This window comes from Nothobranchius furzeri, chromosome 1, assembly GCF_043380555.1.
Source record: "Nothobranchius furzeri strain GRZ-AD chromosome 1, NfurGRZ-RIMD1, whole genome shotgun sequence".
Taxonomy (NCBI): Eukaryota; Metazoa; Chordata; class Actinopteri; order Cyprinodontiformes; family Nothobranchiidae; genus Nothobranchius; species Nothobranchius furzeri.
This window is the reverse complement of record NC_091741.1, coordinates 53,475,808-53,490,136: the sequence shown is the minus strand read 5'-3', so window position 1 is coordinate 53,490,136 and position 14,329 is coordinate 53,475,808. Positions and strand designations below refer to the sequence as shown.

The following is a 14,329-nucleotide window of genomic DNA, read 5'->3' as shown; positions in this document are numbered from 1 at the left end:
AAGGTGTGCCTCACCTGGGCCACCCCATTTTAAAAGATCTGGACACGCCACTGGAGACGGAGCGAGAAAGACGGGTGAGGGGGACAATGTTTCTAGGGGAAACATTTTGATGTAACACTTGGATTTTTCCTCCTGTCCTGTAGGGGCAGCAGCGCGCCGCGCTGAGCGCTCTGCTAGCGTTAATGACACATCCACAGTAAACACAACAGATTCAGCCAAGCTCCGAGCGAACGGTTCTAAAGGTAGGAACTCACCGTGTTTTTATTTTTATTTTTTCAACAATTTTATTCTCATTTATGTGTTTGACGGTCCCGGAACTTATGGTCCGTTGCGGTTTAGCCTGCCCTGACCCAACGCGGTAACATATATGACAGTTTCCTTCTTCAAATTCCCAAAAAAGAAAATAAATCGTTGAATGAAATTTTTTAAACAGACTACATACTAATGACAGTAGTTTAACTTAAACGACTCACACAATGGCTTAGTTATAGTTGCCATAGTAACGTCTGTTGAACGACACGAAAAGGGTCCATAGATTAAAAAAATCGTGTTTTGTTTGACCTTTAGCTTCAGACGTGTTTCTGTTAATATTTCAATCAGTTCAGTACGCAGTTTGAAGTAATAAACACATAGGAACCTAATAAGAACAGCCGGTTTCTAGGTGTGTTGATTATACAAAAGCTAATGAACTGTTTATTTTAATCCTCACATTGTGTTCTTGTCCAACCCATTTATCAGCAGTTACACAATAACAAAGACACTTAATAAATGATGCAAGCATCGGGTTTAATCTAACCTTGATCATCATCTAGAGTAAAATCGTGCTGCTTGAGAACTAAAACCCCACAGGAGGTTCTGAGAGTTTTATAAAAGCAGCAAAGCGAGTTGCTGCTGGACCCTCTGGTGGGGGATGCTTCTAAATGCCAACACACTGGCCTCTTTGATTGCTGCTCATGGCCGTTCACAAGGAGGCATTCAGACCAGGTGTCCGTAAAAAGCACAGGAAGACGGCTGCTTTCCACGAGGCAGCACTCGTCATCGTACCTGAACCTGTGCATTCATGCATGAATTGATGAAGTCCTCAAAAACGTGTCAAGATACCAGATCAACTATTTCATTTAACGTTGACTTCATTCCTCTGCAGGCTCCTCGTCCCTCCCGTAGTGATGTGTTTGTCCCATCTGGTTTAGCGGAGCATCCTAGTTGAACCTCTCCACATATTTCTCAAAGACCTCCAGCCAGCACCACCTCCTTCCTCATCCTCCTCTTCCTCCCTTCGCCCACCCCGTGATGCCTCCCTCGTACTGTGGCTATCTGTCACAGTACACCCATCATCATCTGGTTGTCTTTCTCCTCACCTTCTTTAGGTAATCTGGAGAGGTCACTGGGTTTGCCAGCATCAATAAAACAAATGTTTCTGCTTTCTTGACAGCACAGATCCATTTTTTTAAATCCATTCATTGATTCTTGAGATGCTTCCGTGTCTCTTTTTCTCCACCATATTTGAGTTTGTAGCTCTAGTTAAACCCATCCTTATCACCAACAGGAGATAAGCTCCCACAATGCAGCTCTTTGGCTCTAATGATAACGTCCTCCTCCAGTTGCTTTTCTGGGTGTAAGCATAGTAATTAGAACCCATGAGATGTATTTTTTATGCTTTTTTTTTTTTTTACTATTTTCAGTTTATATTTTGCTAATTTCAATATTTCTAATAAGCTCCATAAAAGACGATCAATAATTTAAACGTAGCTTGTGCAAAATGGGTTAAAGGTCGTCAGAGTGAGGTGACCTAGATGCTGTTAGAGCAGCAAGGATGATCAGTACTGTTTAATGTGCAGCCAAATTAAACACAGAATGACTTAAACTTTAAATGTTTTGCCATGTTTTGTCTTTTTGCAGCTATGTGTTGCTCCATGCATCCAGGAAGACGTTTAGCAACGTGAAAGTGAGCATCTCTGCTCAGTGGACACCCTCCATCCAGAACGACAGCATACCCGCGTTCTCCCCCAGTCAAGTAATGATCAAAACGTCCAATTAAAATCATTTTTTATTTAAAAAATGGCCACTCAGTGGCGACGCATGGCTGTTTTCCTAATTTGACACTTCAGAAGGCATGATTGGAAAGCTAAAGTTCAGGAAAAAACGTTTTTATACCTAGAGCATCCAGAAATGTAATTATGCATCAGAAAGGTTCCTTTTAGCTAATTTATTTTTATTTTTAGATAAACTGTTTAATTTGGTGTGTTTTCTGTCCAGACATGGGAGGACAATCGCCTTTTTGCTGATGAAAAGCAGGCTACTCTATTTCTGGGAGCTCTGGATTCGATCTTCCTCTTCTCTTACGCAGTGGTGAGTCAACCAGAACATGTTGACAAGAATCCTCAGCGGCCGTTTAAGTTAGCTCACGCTTCCTGACAGCAGTGTCAGCAGCCTTCTGCAGGAATTAAAATCAAGCAAAGAACTTTGAGTCTTTTTAATTTGAACCAAGTCAGTGTTTTATCTGCTCTCGTCCTCACAGGGTCTGTATCTGAGTGGAGTGGTAGGAGACAGAGTCAACCTGCGCTACGTTCTCTGCTTTGGCCTGTGCGGCTCTGCTATTGTGGTCAGAACTGAATGTTGTTGGCTTCTTGTGATGCTAATTATCTGCTGCTGAAAGACGCGTGTTCATTAGTAAACTATCTCATGAACCTCCTGACAGATGTGAATGAAACGCTCAGAGAGTCGGGATTTGTGTTTCCTTGCAGGAGTTTGTGTTTGGTACTCTGACGGAATGGCTCCACATCTACAACATCTATCTGTACTGTTGCCTCTGGGTGATGAACGGCCTGCTGCAGTCGGCCGTCTGGCCCTGCGTGGTGGCCGTCATGGGCAACTGGTTCGGCAAGGCGGGGTCTGTGACCAGTTTACAGGCAGCTGCTCACCAGGGATTTATAAAATTTATTTGTTCAATGTATTATTTATTTTTTCTAGGCGTGGTTTTGTGTTTGGGCTGTGGAGCGCCTGTGCTTCTGTTGGCAACATACTGGGAGCCTTCCTGGCTTCTAGTGTGCTCAAGTATGGATACGAGGTGTGAGACACACACACACACACCTTCAGCTTTTTTATTTTTTTTATTTTTTTGCCAAAACACTCTCAGAGCTAATATTTCCATCGTCTGTGCAGTATGCCTTCCTGGTGACATCTGTGGTGCAGTTTGCTGGCGGAGTGGTGGTGTTCTTCGGCCTCCTCACTTCCCCTAAAGAAGTTGGTAAGAAAGGCAGAAATGTGTGTCGTTTCCTAACCATAGAAGCTGTTGACCCAGTGAGTTCATTTGTGGCAGGTTTGGTGGAGTCAGAAACTGGACTTAGCCCAGTGGAGGCAGACTCAGACAGCCACAGGCCCCTGATGAGTGATGAGGAGGAAGAGGAGGTGCAGGTGTGCAGCAGGCGGTTCCCGTCAGTGCAGCAGCCCGACGAACCTCAGGAGGAGTCTCCTCAGGCCATCGGCTTCTTCCAGGCTTTCTGTCTACCTGGAGTTTTGCCCGTGAGTCTTCTTAACGTTAAAGAGGTGTTCACCAGAGCGATTGCATCACTCGTCCTCCTTTTGTCCTGCAGTATTCCTTGGCTTATGCGTGTCTGAAGCTGGTTAATTACTCCTTCTTCTTCTGGCTTCCATTTTACTTGAGCAACAACTACGGATGGAAGGAGGCCGAGGCCGATCGCCTGTCTGTGTGGTACGATGTCGGCGGGATCATCGGTAAGGGTTTGTTGTAGGTTTTACCTCATTAGTAAGAGAGTAAAATTTATTTGTAAGAATTTTTCTAATAAAGAGTAACCCCAGAAAAATGCTAGCCTGAGCTACTGCTAACACCCTTGCTGGACAAGAGGAATACAACAAAGAAGAATGTCGGAGTACCTCTCATGTTCCTGGGTGCACTAGGAATGTCCAGCCTTTCGATGAATCCCAGATGGGTCCGTAGCTTGTGCTCCTTGTACTTTTCCTTGTTCATCCAATAATCCCTGCTTCACAACCCAGCTGCCCCTCACTTTGCCAGACACCCTTTGTTCCTTCTTCATCCAACAATCAGACATTCAGTCTTTTTGAGTTTAACTGAAATATATACGTTTAAACCAGTTGGTGGTCTCTGAGTGGTACTGATGCAGTTCAAGAACAGCTGCGTGTCATCTGCATAAAAGTAGTGCAAAATATTGTGAAATGTATTAATAAACTGTCCAAGAGGGTGTAGTTTTAATAGAGACAGGAGTGTACCGAGAGCAGAGCCTTGAGGTACCCCGCATTGCAGACCAGTGGTGTCTAACATCTGATTTAAAATCTGACTGCATCTTTTTGTCGTTGTGTGTGTGTGTGTGTGTGTGTGTGTGTGTGTGTGTGTGTGTGTGTGTGTGTGTGTGTGTGTGTGTGTGTGTGTGTGTGTGTGTGTGTGTGTGTGTGTGTGTGTGTGTGTGTGTGTGTGTGTGTGCGCGCGCGTGCGCCAGGGGGGACAGTTCAGGGTCTGATTTCTGATTTCTTGGGTAAAAGAGCTCCAGTGTTGGCTTTCAGTCTGGCCATGGCGATGGGAGCCCTAGTGGGATACAGCCGTGAGTACATACACCCATGTTAGAGAACCAAACAGCCCAGAACATAAACAGAACATCCTTCACTAATTACAGTTCTATAATCACGTTAATGTCAGGGTTTCTGTTTTTGTGTCTCTGGACTCTCAGGATCACCTAACGATCAGGTCATCAACGCCGTGATCCTGGCTGTGACTGGCTTCTTCATCGGTGGGCCGTCCAACATGATCAGCTCGGCCATTTCTGCGGACCTGGGGAGGCAGGACGCCCTGAGGGGCAGCCAGGAGGCTCTGGCAACTGTCACTGGGATAGTGGACGGGACTGGGAGCATAGGAGCTGCTGGAGGACAGGTGAGACAAGACGAGGAAGACGTTTCTCACTGAAAAAGTTCAGCAAGGCAACATATTTTGACAGTATTCTGAGTTTGGTCTCCATGTTTACCATCATGTAGTACCTGGTGTCGCTGATCGAGAGCAGGCTGGGCTGGATGAATGTGTTCTACTTCTTCATCGTTATGGTAACAGGTTTTCTCTCTAAAAGCAGCAACACATATGTGATTTATTCAGACTCACTTTTGACCCAAAACGTGCATTTGCTGTTCCTACAGACGGGGGGCAGCATTGTGTTCATCACACCCTTGCTGGTGAGAGAACTAAGAGCTCTGTGGAGAGACAGGTGGGCTCAGAGCCGCCAGCTGTGAGCGTGACATCACCGCAGGTCGGTTTGAATCCAAAACCACAGTCCAGACTAGTTTCCGCTTGGGCTTTGGGTCGAAGTGCCTGATGATAAAAGGGATCTGGAGCGTCGGGCCAGTCTGTCAGCTCATAGATGTGAGTTTAAATGTAAATAATTCACTTTTTAAGTTTTAATTTAAACATCTGACCTGTGGTGAAGTCAGACTTAGGAATGTAAATAGTAATTGTACTGTAGAAATGTGTCTGTTTTTGTAGATACTTATGAATGTTTCACCTTTTTTATGATTGCTTGAGGTCATTATGCTTATTAGAAGCTTATTTTAACGAACCAAGTCGTTGTTTATGACTTGCAGGTGCTTGAACTGTTTTGTGAACAGCTCTTTGTAATCAGGGTCAGTAATGGTAAAACCTTCTCGTTATGAGGAGGACTGCTCTTCATTCCCTTCCACTTGAATGTTTACATCTTTAAATTCAGTGTCTTAATTTGCACTCAGTCCTGCCTTCAAGCTTCCTCAAGTGAGCCTAAATCAGCCCGTTTGTTTCTGTCTGAGCTTAGATGTGAAGTATTTATGAACCTGGGCTTAAAATCGAATGTGGGTAAATTAACGATCTTCTTTGTTTTGTATTTTTCTGTGACGTTAAGAGTCGTAGTGACGCTTTGGTCCAACTAATCATCTATTAAGCATTTCTAATGGAGCACTTGGGGCAGAGGGGATGTACTATGGAGCGAGGTTTTCGTCTTAGCCCGCCATGTTGAGCCAGATCACCATGGTAACAGCTCACCAGCAGGTTAGGACGCTTAAGTCTGACCCTGTAACATTTCAAACTAAAGTCTGATTGTCAAATGATTTCAAAACTCAACCCCTTAAATTAACTTTAGTCACCAAATGTACCTACAGATGACGTCTGCTCAGGTACACACATCAGGTAGAATTAAGAGTTTTAGCTCAGTAGTTCTGATCTGACGTAAAACTCATCCTGATTCATCGGCGCTCATTTTAAAAACCCAATCTGTTCTCCGTTTCCACCACTCAGCTGCAGTGACTGGATTCTGCTTTCAACCACCAGAACCATGAATTTACCCCAAGTTGTCCAGATTAGCTGAGAAGTTTGTTAAAATGAGATTTAACTCGTTTGAGCTTTTCCTGCTAAATTTATTAAACTGTTTATTTTTTTATTATTATTTACTCAGTGACATAGTTTATGGGACAAAATCAAATTTATTTTTTGTTTTCCTGATTTACAGTTATACAGCCTGCTGGTTTTATGAACTAAGTCTCATGAGAGTTTGTTTCATTTTTATTTGTTCAGAGTCTTTTTGAGTAAAAATGTGATATTTAGACTAAACCCGAATGCCTGAGTTGTTAAATAGCATCAGAACCACCTCCGCTGCACTTGAAATCTTTTCGTATTAATCCAGACGTAAGGAAGAAATCCCTGCTCTGCTGACATAGTACACCCCTCTAGTCATCAACACTTAAACTGTTTTTGCTTAAACTATCAATGTTTACATTACGCCCTCCTTTTGTTGCATTTTCTGATAACAGATTGTTTTTTATATAATTTGATTATAAAACATGCAAATCAAATGTAATAGAATATAATCTTTATTTTGTTTTTAAACATTTTATTTATGTTTTTATGTAACTGTAATTTGTGTCTTCAACTAAATGCTAGTGACATTTTTGCGCACCTTTGTGAAGTTTTTTCTGCATCTTAACCACTAGGGGGTGCTGCAACCCCAAAATGAGAGCATGTTGGATCAGATCCTGAAATAAAAAAATAATAAAAACAAGCTTCAGAGCACGAATAGTTTTCATCAACATGATTTTACATTTTATTTGAGCAAACAGCATTCTGAAAAGCAAAAGTGCACCAACCAAAAGGGAAGTTTTCTCTATACAAATCTCTATAAGGAAGGATATCATACAACAGTTATATACTGTAACAGTTCGCAAGCATACAAAATAAAATTACAACAAAATTATTACAAATGGTATACAAATAATTACATTCATGCATTTACAAAGTACAAAAATACTATACTTTGTTATAGCTGCAGCAGGTTATTTAGCTAATGCTGCTGGATATGAGTTTATTTGTTCCAAACACTGAAGTTGAGAAAACTCAAATGTGTTTCAGCTTCTACCGTGTTAGCTGTTTGGCTTATTTTTAAAATGATCGTAAAAAAATAGCTTTTTATTTTTCGACACAATTTGAAGTAGTGCAAAGATAAAGTTTCTGAAATCCTACAGTTGGTTAGTTATTTAAAAAAAAACAGGGAATTTATCATTATTTTTCCTATGGAAACAAAAGACAAGAACTGAAAATAAGTTAATAAACACTGAAAGACTGAGAGCACGCACATTTAACAGGTAAGATGACAGAAATAGGACAAAAATCTTTATCATAAAAGGTTTTTTGTGTTTAAATCTGTTAAAGAATTTTCAGTCCAGACTAGAGTGACTCTAGTCTATGTGGACGTGTCTTTTGATGGAGACGTTTTCTTATTAAAAGTTTGTCCCTGATCCCCGCCAGACTATTCTGGGAAAGTTGTCACAGCGAAGCGAGCCGATGTGTGGGAGACAAAACAACCCCCCCATCGGGGGAACTGGCGTTTCCTCTGTGTAGAGGCCCCCGCTCTGACACACTGACTCATTTATCCGATGTTCCACCACAACAGAACACGACTCTTTCTGTCTCACTTGTCTGCCTGTAGACGCAAACATCCTGAGCTGCAGAGGATACTTTTAAGTCTTATTAAATCATCTGATGAGGTAGTAGGACTGGAAGAATCCAGACTATGGCTTCTGGATCCAAAGTGTCCAGATCCCGTTGATGTCCAAATTTGGAGGACTGCACAACGAAGGGAGAACGAAACTGACTTTGATTTTGCACATCTGGTAAAAAATGCTCATCGGAACATTGATGGAATAAATCTTATGCACAAAAGCAGCTTTGGTCGACGTGTCTCAGCTGCCTCCATGTTGAGAACTGATGGAAAATAAAATATGCAAGAGCAGAAAAAGCAGCTGCACCCTCAAGAATCAAATTACCTCGAAGCTGCTGAATGACAGCAAAATTTCCCTTCATGGACAAAAATAAAGTAAATGTTATCGTATTAAAAGCACGAGGCAACGCCTTTGGGTCAAAGATCTAATTAAAGCAAATATACTGTTATTTGTGCATTATTTTACCACATTGATGGTAATTTGATCTGCGTCTTAGTCTTTTTAACAATAATAATCATTATTACTCAGAAAAGTTTCAAGAGCTTAGCCTCCACCTTTGACCTTCAACCTGGAGGTAATGACAGTCGTGCTGCCACATTTTGAACCCTGGCCTGAGGTTTTCACCCCCGGTTCACCTCGAGTGTTCAAACCCCCGGTGGTGAAACCCAAAGGCTGCGCGTGAGGGGGAGGAAAAGGGGTCGGGTCAACCTCTGAACACGAGCACCCATACTTTTAGGGTCCTGATGAGGGCATTTAGCACGATTTCACAGTATAGTCAAAAGCTGAGTGAAACAGTATATAAGCATACAGCATGTGTGTATAACCGCCTGATTAACAAGAAGCACTCCCTGTTGAGCCCAAACACCTGGAGCTTGCGGACAAGCATTAGAACCTGCTACATGTACACGAGTGATCTGAGTGAGGCGGCCCAACCCATCGGCTGGTCCGGTCGTGTTTTTACTGCCGAGATGACATCTTGTAATGCAGAAGCCTCCTCTTCTTCACCTTGAAAAAATCTAGAGAGAGAACGGAGATGATGCGTTGATTTAAAGCGGCCACTTCCGATTCGTATAAACGAGCTACCAGAGGAGGTGACGCTGAGCTCACCTGTTATGGCGGCCTGTTTGCGTTTCTCCAGTCGCTGAATTGAGTAGCGCCCCCTCGTGGTCACTTCTAGGTACTCGTCCCCAGAACCAGACGAACTGCTGGAAATGGGAGACCCTTCCCCTGATGAAGATGAAGACGAAGATGATGACGACATTCGCCTTGGACCTTTGGTTTTCCGCACCACCGGCCGAACTACGCGGCTGCGGTAAAACTTCGGCACATCTTTGCATTCAAGCTCCACCCACTCCATGTCGGTGCCCTCTCCTGGCCTGTCTTCCTGGAAGTCGAAGCCCCAGCGCTTACTGGCCACCTCCACAGTCATGTGGAGCAGTCGTTGGAAGTCCTGCTGCAGCTGCTCGTGGTCTACCGGCCCAAAGAGGTTCCTCCGGACCGGGCCCACCTTCAGCTTCAGGGCCTCAATGCCTCCCAGGTGTGTGAGACTGGAGTGGGACGCTGAAGGTCCTCCGGTAGATGCTGATATAGAGGCCATCACCATGTCACTGTTAGAGAACAAACTCAAGATGAGACTGGGTCTTTACAGCCGCATCCATAACAACAGAGACCTAACAAACAAACAAAAATCCCCAAACACAGAACTCGCCCTGCTGGGTCCAACTGAGCCAGATTCCCCACCTGCTCTGTCACAGGAAAGGTCACATGGTGAGGAATGTTTCCAGCATTCTCAATCTGCCTCAGATAATTAAAGGAATAACTCTAGATGTAGCTGAGGTTTTTGCTCTCAGGCTCTAAAATCTGAAGATTATTGATGTCATCCAGTTATTCACCAAACCCATCTCGCCAGGATTTTACCACTTTAGGTTTAGAATGAAGTAAATGAGTCCAAATATGGGTCATGTGGTGGACTAGATCTGATGCACTTTCAGTTCTCTGATGTACACTTTAACCCTTTAATGTCTACACACAGAAAAAAGCTGCTTGGAGCATTATGAGTGTTGTGGCACATTATGAGGTAATAATAATGCAGAAGCAATAACCTTTATTTAATTCACTCCCATGTTTTTTTAATTAAGTTCAGTGCATGCTCCAATAGGACAAGAACTAAAATGTGGGTTAAACTTCCTGCTAACACGAATTTTAAATGTTTTCTTCCTCCTGTTTAGTTCTGAAAAACAAATTTGAAAAAAGCCTCCATGAGAACGTTGTGTCCTCTGCTCTGGCATCCCCTGAAAAAAGTTCAGCACCCTTGAAACACTAAACCAACTTCCTGAGAACTTAACAGACCTTTTTTATTTGTAAAAAAAAGAAAAATGACCTACTTATTTAGGTCAGGCTGCACATAAACACCAAACAGCCGCAAAAGCAGCAACTTCGAGGCGAAATCCAAATTACCGAAGGTCCTAAAAGGCGTGCTGACACCTAAAGTACAAAATGTTCGGAGCAGAAAGAGAGCGCTTTCTGTAGCTGTCAGTTTCTGTGTGCGCGCGCACAAACCAAATGTCGCAGTTCTGCACATTTTTTAATGGTTTAATTGCAGGTTTGTGTGTGAGGGTTGTAATTTGAAACTGCGCTGCGAAGTGAAAGTTGTTTTGCAGAGATCGGACGCGGTGCGCGGGTCACGTTTCACTCTGACTATCCGAGACAGTCAAACTAATAATACTAATAGCCACGCAACAACGGAAAACCGCAGGAGCAAAGCTGCGGCGGGACAAAACATGGCTCCCCTGTAAAGGAACGGGGAGAAAGTGACGCAGGTAGACTTTGCAAAACTTTGCGGGTCATCAGCGGGGATGCTGTGCACTCCTGTCATCCAACAAACACGCACACTTCAGGCACTTACTTTACACACACTACAGCGTTTTGGGTATGAGTAGTATCAGCTAACGGGTTTGTTTGTCTCAACTCAAAATAAAAACTCTGGTCAAGCCGCGTCATAGCTGCATAAACACAAACGTGCAAAGTTCACGTTGTGACGTTAAGGAAGCGTTTCCTCTCACCATCTGCGTTATCGGAACCGCTTCGTCCAGAAAGAAGAAGAATCCGTTATTTATCCGGTCGGAGCAAATGAGGCGTGAAGCTGACCGTTCCGTGGATTTGTCCGAGTGATTTGTTTGTTATGAACTTAAACGCAGCAGGCGGGTGGGGGTCTCGGTCACGTGACCTCCATCAAAACAGCCCTGAGTCGAGGTAAACAAGATATCCCGACAGCAGATAAACGCAACACGAACCCGAGAACAATTCGCGAAATAAATCAGAATAAACTCATTTAAATCTCTCGGTATTTATAAATCAAATGCACAAACATGCTAATTAATAATTAATAATTTATTACCTCGTTAGACCAACGCAAATGACCCTCTTGTCTGTCTGTGCGCTTCAGCTCCAGATTAATCGCGTTCCCGCTCCTCCTCGCCTCCTTTCCCCCAGAGCAGCTAGAAGTAGGTCAAATTTTTTGGCAGCGGCCTCCGCTTCCTCCTCCTTCCTCAATGTGACACACATTCTCGTGTAGTGCTTGCATCACGTTTTTATTTTGGCACCTCGCTGCCTCTTGCAGTCACGTTGGGCTGCAACGTGAGCGGAACACAGAAATAGACTGACCTACTGCTCCATTTTCATTCTAGCCAGAGCACAACCCTGCTTTTCTGGACTAATAACAAATGTTATAACGTTATAATTATCCCAAAGTACAACATAAACATTCAGGAGTTGATCCTTGCGAGCTGTATTTTTTGTAGGATTTGACTTACACTTTTAAAACTTTTTATGAATGCCTACACTTATAACAAGTGCGTGTGCGTGACATCGCACGATGTGCAGATTCTCACTTCTAAATAGTGAAACACTATTGTTCCCTAACTTCCCTTTTACCTTTATCTTACCTTCCTTGTCACCAAAAAATTGAATTTAAGAAAAAGAGTAAAAAGATTCACCAATTCTAATATTGTGAACCGGTTCTAAACTTTGTATAGCTCGACCTGTTGATATCACATTTCTACTTCAATTTATCATGAAAAACTTTATTGCCTTTAACATAAAATAGAATTGCACAGGTAAAGATTTTGTGAAATGAAAACACATTTTTATTTCTACTCTGCTCTGCCATGTATGAGTTTGGTCATTTTCAGTTTATCTAAAAATGTTACTGATTTTAACACGAAAACATAGAGATGCACTGATTCCAATTTTTATGGACCAATAACAATTTCAGATTTTTATAGAGCATGAACATGTCTATACAAACTTTAGCTGTCTATGATTTACCATCAAAACTTAATTGAATTTAATTAAAAAAAACATAATAGAAGTGCCCCAATTCAGATGTAGAGAGTGGCAGACTGGCCATCTGGAGCACCGGGACTCTTCTTGGTGGCCTGACTGCTGAACTGGCCCACTCGGTATTGCAGATTCCCCACTACTCATAGATGCCACAACAGAGATTCGAGCTGCTAACCCAACCTGACATCCCCCTCCCCCAAGACAATTGCTTGTGCAAATTAGCTCTTCACATTGTTGCACTCACAAGGAACGAAATCTTATTCGTCCACTTGTTGTGGCAATGACACATGATCAGGAAGTAGACAATCCACGACTTAAGGTTGGTTTATGCTTGACGCGTCCGCGAGGTTCGCAAGGCTCCGCGCGGCAAAATCGCGTCATTTTAACAACCACGCCCCTCCACCGCGCCTCCGCACGGCCCAAAATTTCCGCACCGCGCACCTAGGAAATTTTCTAAGCACGCGGACTGTCGGTCGCGGAAAAACATGGCGGACTGGCAAGAACTAGTATGGCAGAGGTTCGTAAATACAGACATTTGTATGATTCAGCTCTCAAAGATCACCGTGATCAACATGTTGTTAATAATTCTTGGAGAGAAATAGTTCGCACTGTCAGAAAAGACGAGGACACTGTTAAAATGCTGGAATGCCATGTTGTAAACAACAGTAATTTTTACTTCTACTATGGTGTAGTGTTGGATGCATGCCGTAGAGCTCCATGCTGCCCCGTTCAGTTTGGGAGAATATTGGCTCACTGCAGAGACGAGCCCCATGAACCATAAACGCTGCAAGTTGTGAAGCGCGTTCCATCCGCGAGCCGCATCACCAAGCGGAAAGTAAATGCGTCAAGCATAAACCAAGCTTTAGGAGATCGTGTTGGGACACCACGGTACAAAAAGCGAGGCACAAACCAGAAAAGCTTCTGCAGCTCACAATTCAACATCGAATTGCGAAAGAACGGAAAATACTAGAAACACGCTGATTCTTCCTGATGTAAGAAGTGAGTCTACTCTCTTTTAGTAGTTTTGGTGTTTAAATAGTCATAGAGCACAATATTCTGTGACTGTTCAAAAAACAGTAAAAACGCTAAAAACACTTGCAGTCATGAGCTTTCTGGCAGTTAGTTAAGCTGATCATCCTGATTCCAATCATAATTTTTTGGGGTTAATCTTTGAGCAAATACAAGGCTGGCTATTTTATTTAGGTAAGATTAAAGTTATTTGAATTTACTTAAAGTAAAAAAATGTTATGAAATGTAGTTTAAATATTTTTCAGCTTAGACTAGTTTATTAGAGTTTACAGTGTATAATTATAATTTAAAGCAGGAGTGCTCACACTTTAAGTTAAAAGTGCTTGCAGACCACTATAGTGATTTTGTTCATTCTAGAAATGCAGAAATGCCATTGTGATATATATATGTTTTTCATTTTACCTTTAAAAAACACACTTTTAGTAAAAATCTGAACATAAAAATGTTGTTGGACTACATCAGCAGCCTGTTGGAGACAGTCTCTCTCTCTCTCTCTCTCTCTCTCTCTCTCTCTCTCTCTCTATCTCTCTCTCTCTCTGTCTCTATCTATCTATCTATCTCTCTCTCTCTCTCTCTCTCTATCTATCTATCTCTCTCTCTCTCTCTATCTCTATCTATCTATCTATCTCTCTCTCTCTATCTCTATCTATCTATCTATCTATCTATCTATCTATCTATCTATCTATCTATCTATCTATCTCTCTCTCTTGCTCTCTTTAGTCTAGCATTCATTGTGAGGACCTTCATTGACTTCCATTCATTTTAGTGACTGGATTGTGCCTAACCCTAACCCTACCTCTAACCATAACCAGTCTACTCCTTACCCTAACCTTAACTAAAATTTAATTCTCACCATACCTGTAAAAATAACCATTAGAGCTCTGTGACATTGTCCCAAAGTGAGGACCAGCAAAATGTCCTCACTTTGCTACCAGTGTCCTCAGTTTGCAGGTAAAAACCTTGTTATGGTCCTCACTTT

General features: G+C 42.5%; 2 protein-coding genes across 3 annotated transcripts; one reads left to right on the top strand and one right to left on the bottom strand.

The window, feature by feature from the left end:
• Positions 1-1,156: 1,156 nt before the first annotated feature.
• On the top strand, positions 1,157-5,477 carry slc37a3 (solute carrier family 37 member 3). Its single transcript, XM_015957133.3, has 13 exons — positions 1,157-1,367; positions 1,900-2,014; positions 2,257-2,349; positions 2,519-2,602; positions 2,745-2,890; positions 2,971-3,067; positions 3,163-3,247; positions 3,320-3,522; positions 3,594-3,735; positions 4,476-4,577; positions 4,704-4,903; positions 5,005-5,070; positions 5,161-5,477. Exons 1-13 carry the CDS (start codon positions 1,291-1,293, stop codon positions 5,251-5,253), a joined length of 1,503 nt encoding a protein of 500 aa, XP_015812619.1. The 5' UTR covers positions 1,157-1,290; the 3' UTR covers positions 5,254-5,477.
• A 3,232-nt stretch (positions 5,478-8,709) lies between these two features.
• On the bottom strand, positions 8,710-11,521 carry cdkn1d (cyclin-dependent kinase inhibitor 1D). Of its 2 annotated transcripts, none has more exons than XM_015957140.3 (3): positions 11,378-11,521; positions 9,088-9,587; positions 8,710-8,996 (listed from the first exon to the last, which is right to left on the bottom strand). In XM_015957140.3, exons 2-3 carry the CDS (start codon positions 9,581-9,583, stop codon positions 8,938-8,940), a joined length of 555 nt encoding a protein of 184 aa, XP_015812626.1. In that variant the 5' UTR covers positions 9,584-9,587; positions 11,378-11,521; the 3' UTR covers positions 8,710-8,937. The 2 variants fall into 2 exon arrangements, with proteins under 2 accessions (XP_015812626.1, XP_015812635.1); XM_015957149.3 differs by lacking the exon at positions 11,378-11,521 and adding an exon at positions 11,043-11,173.
• Between the last annotated feature and the right edge of the window lie 2,808 nt (positions 11,522-14,329).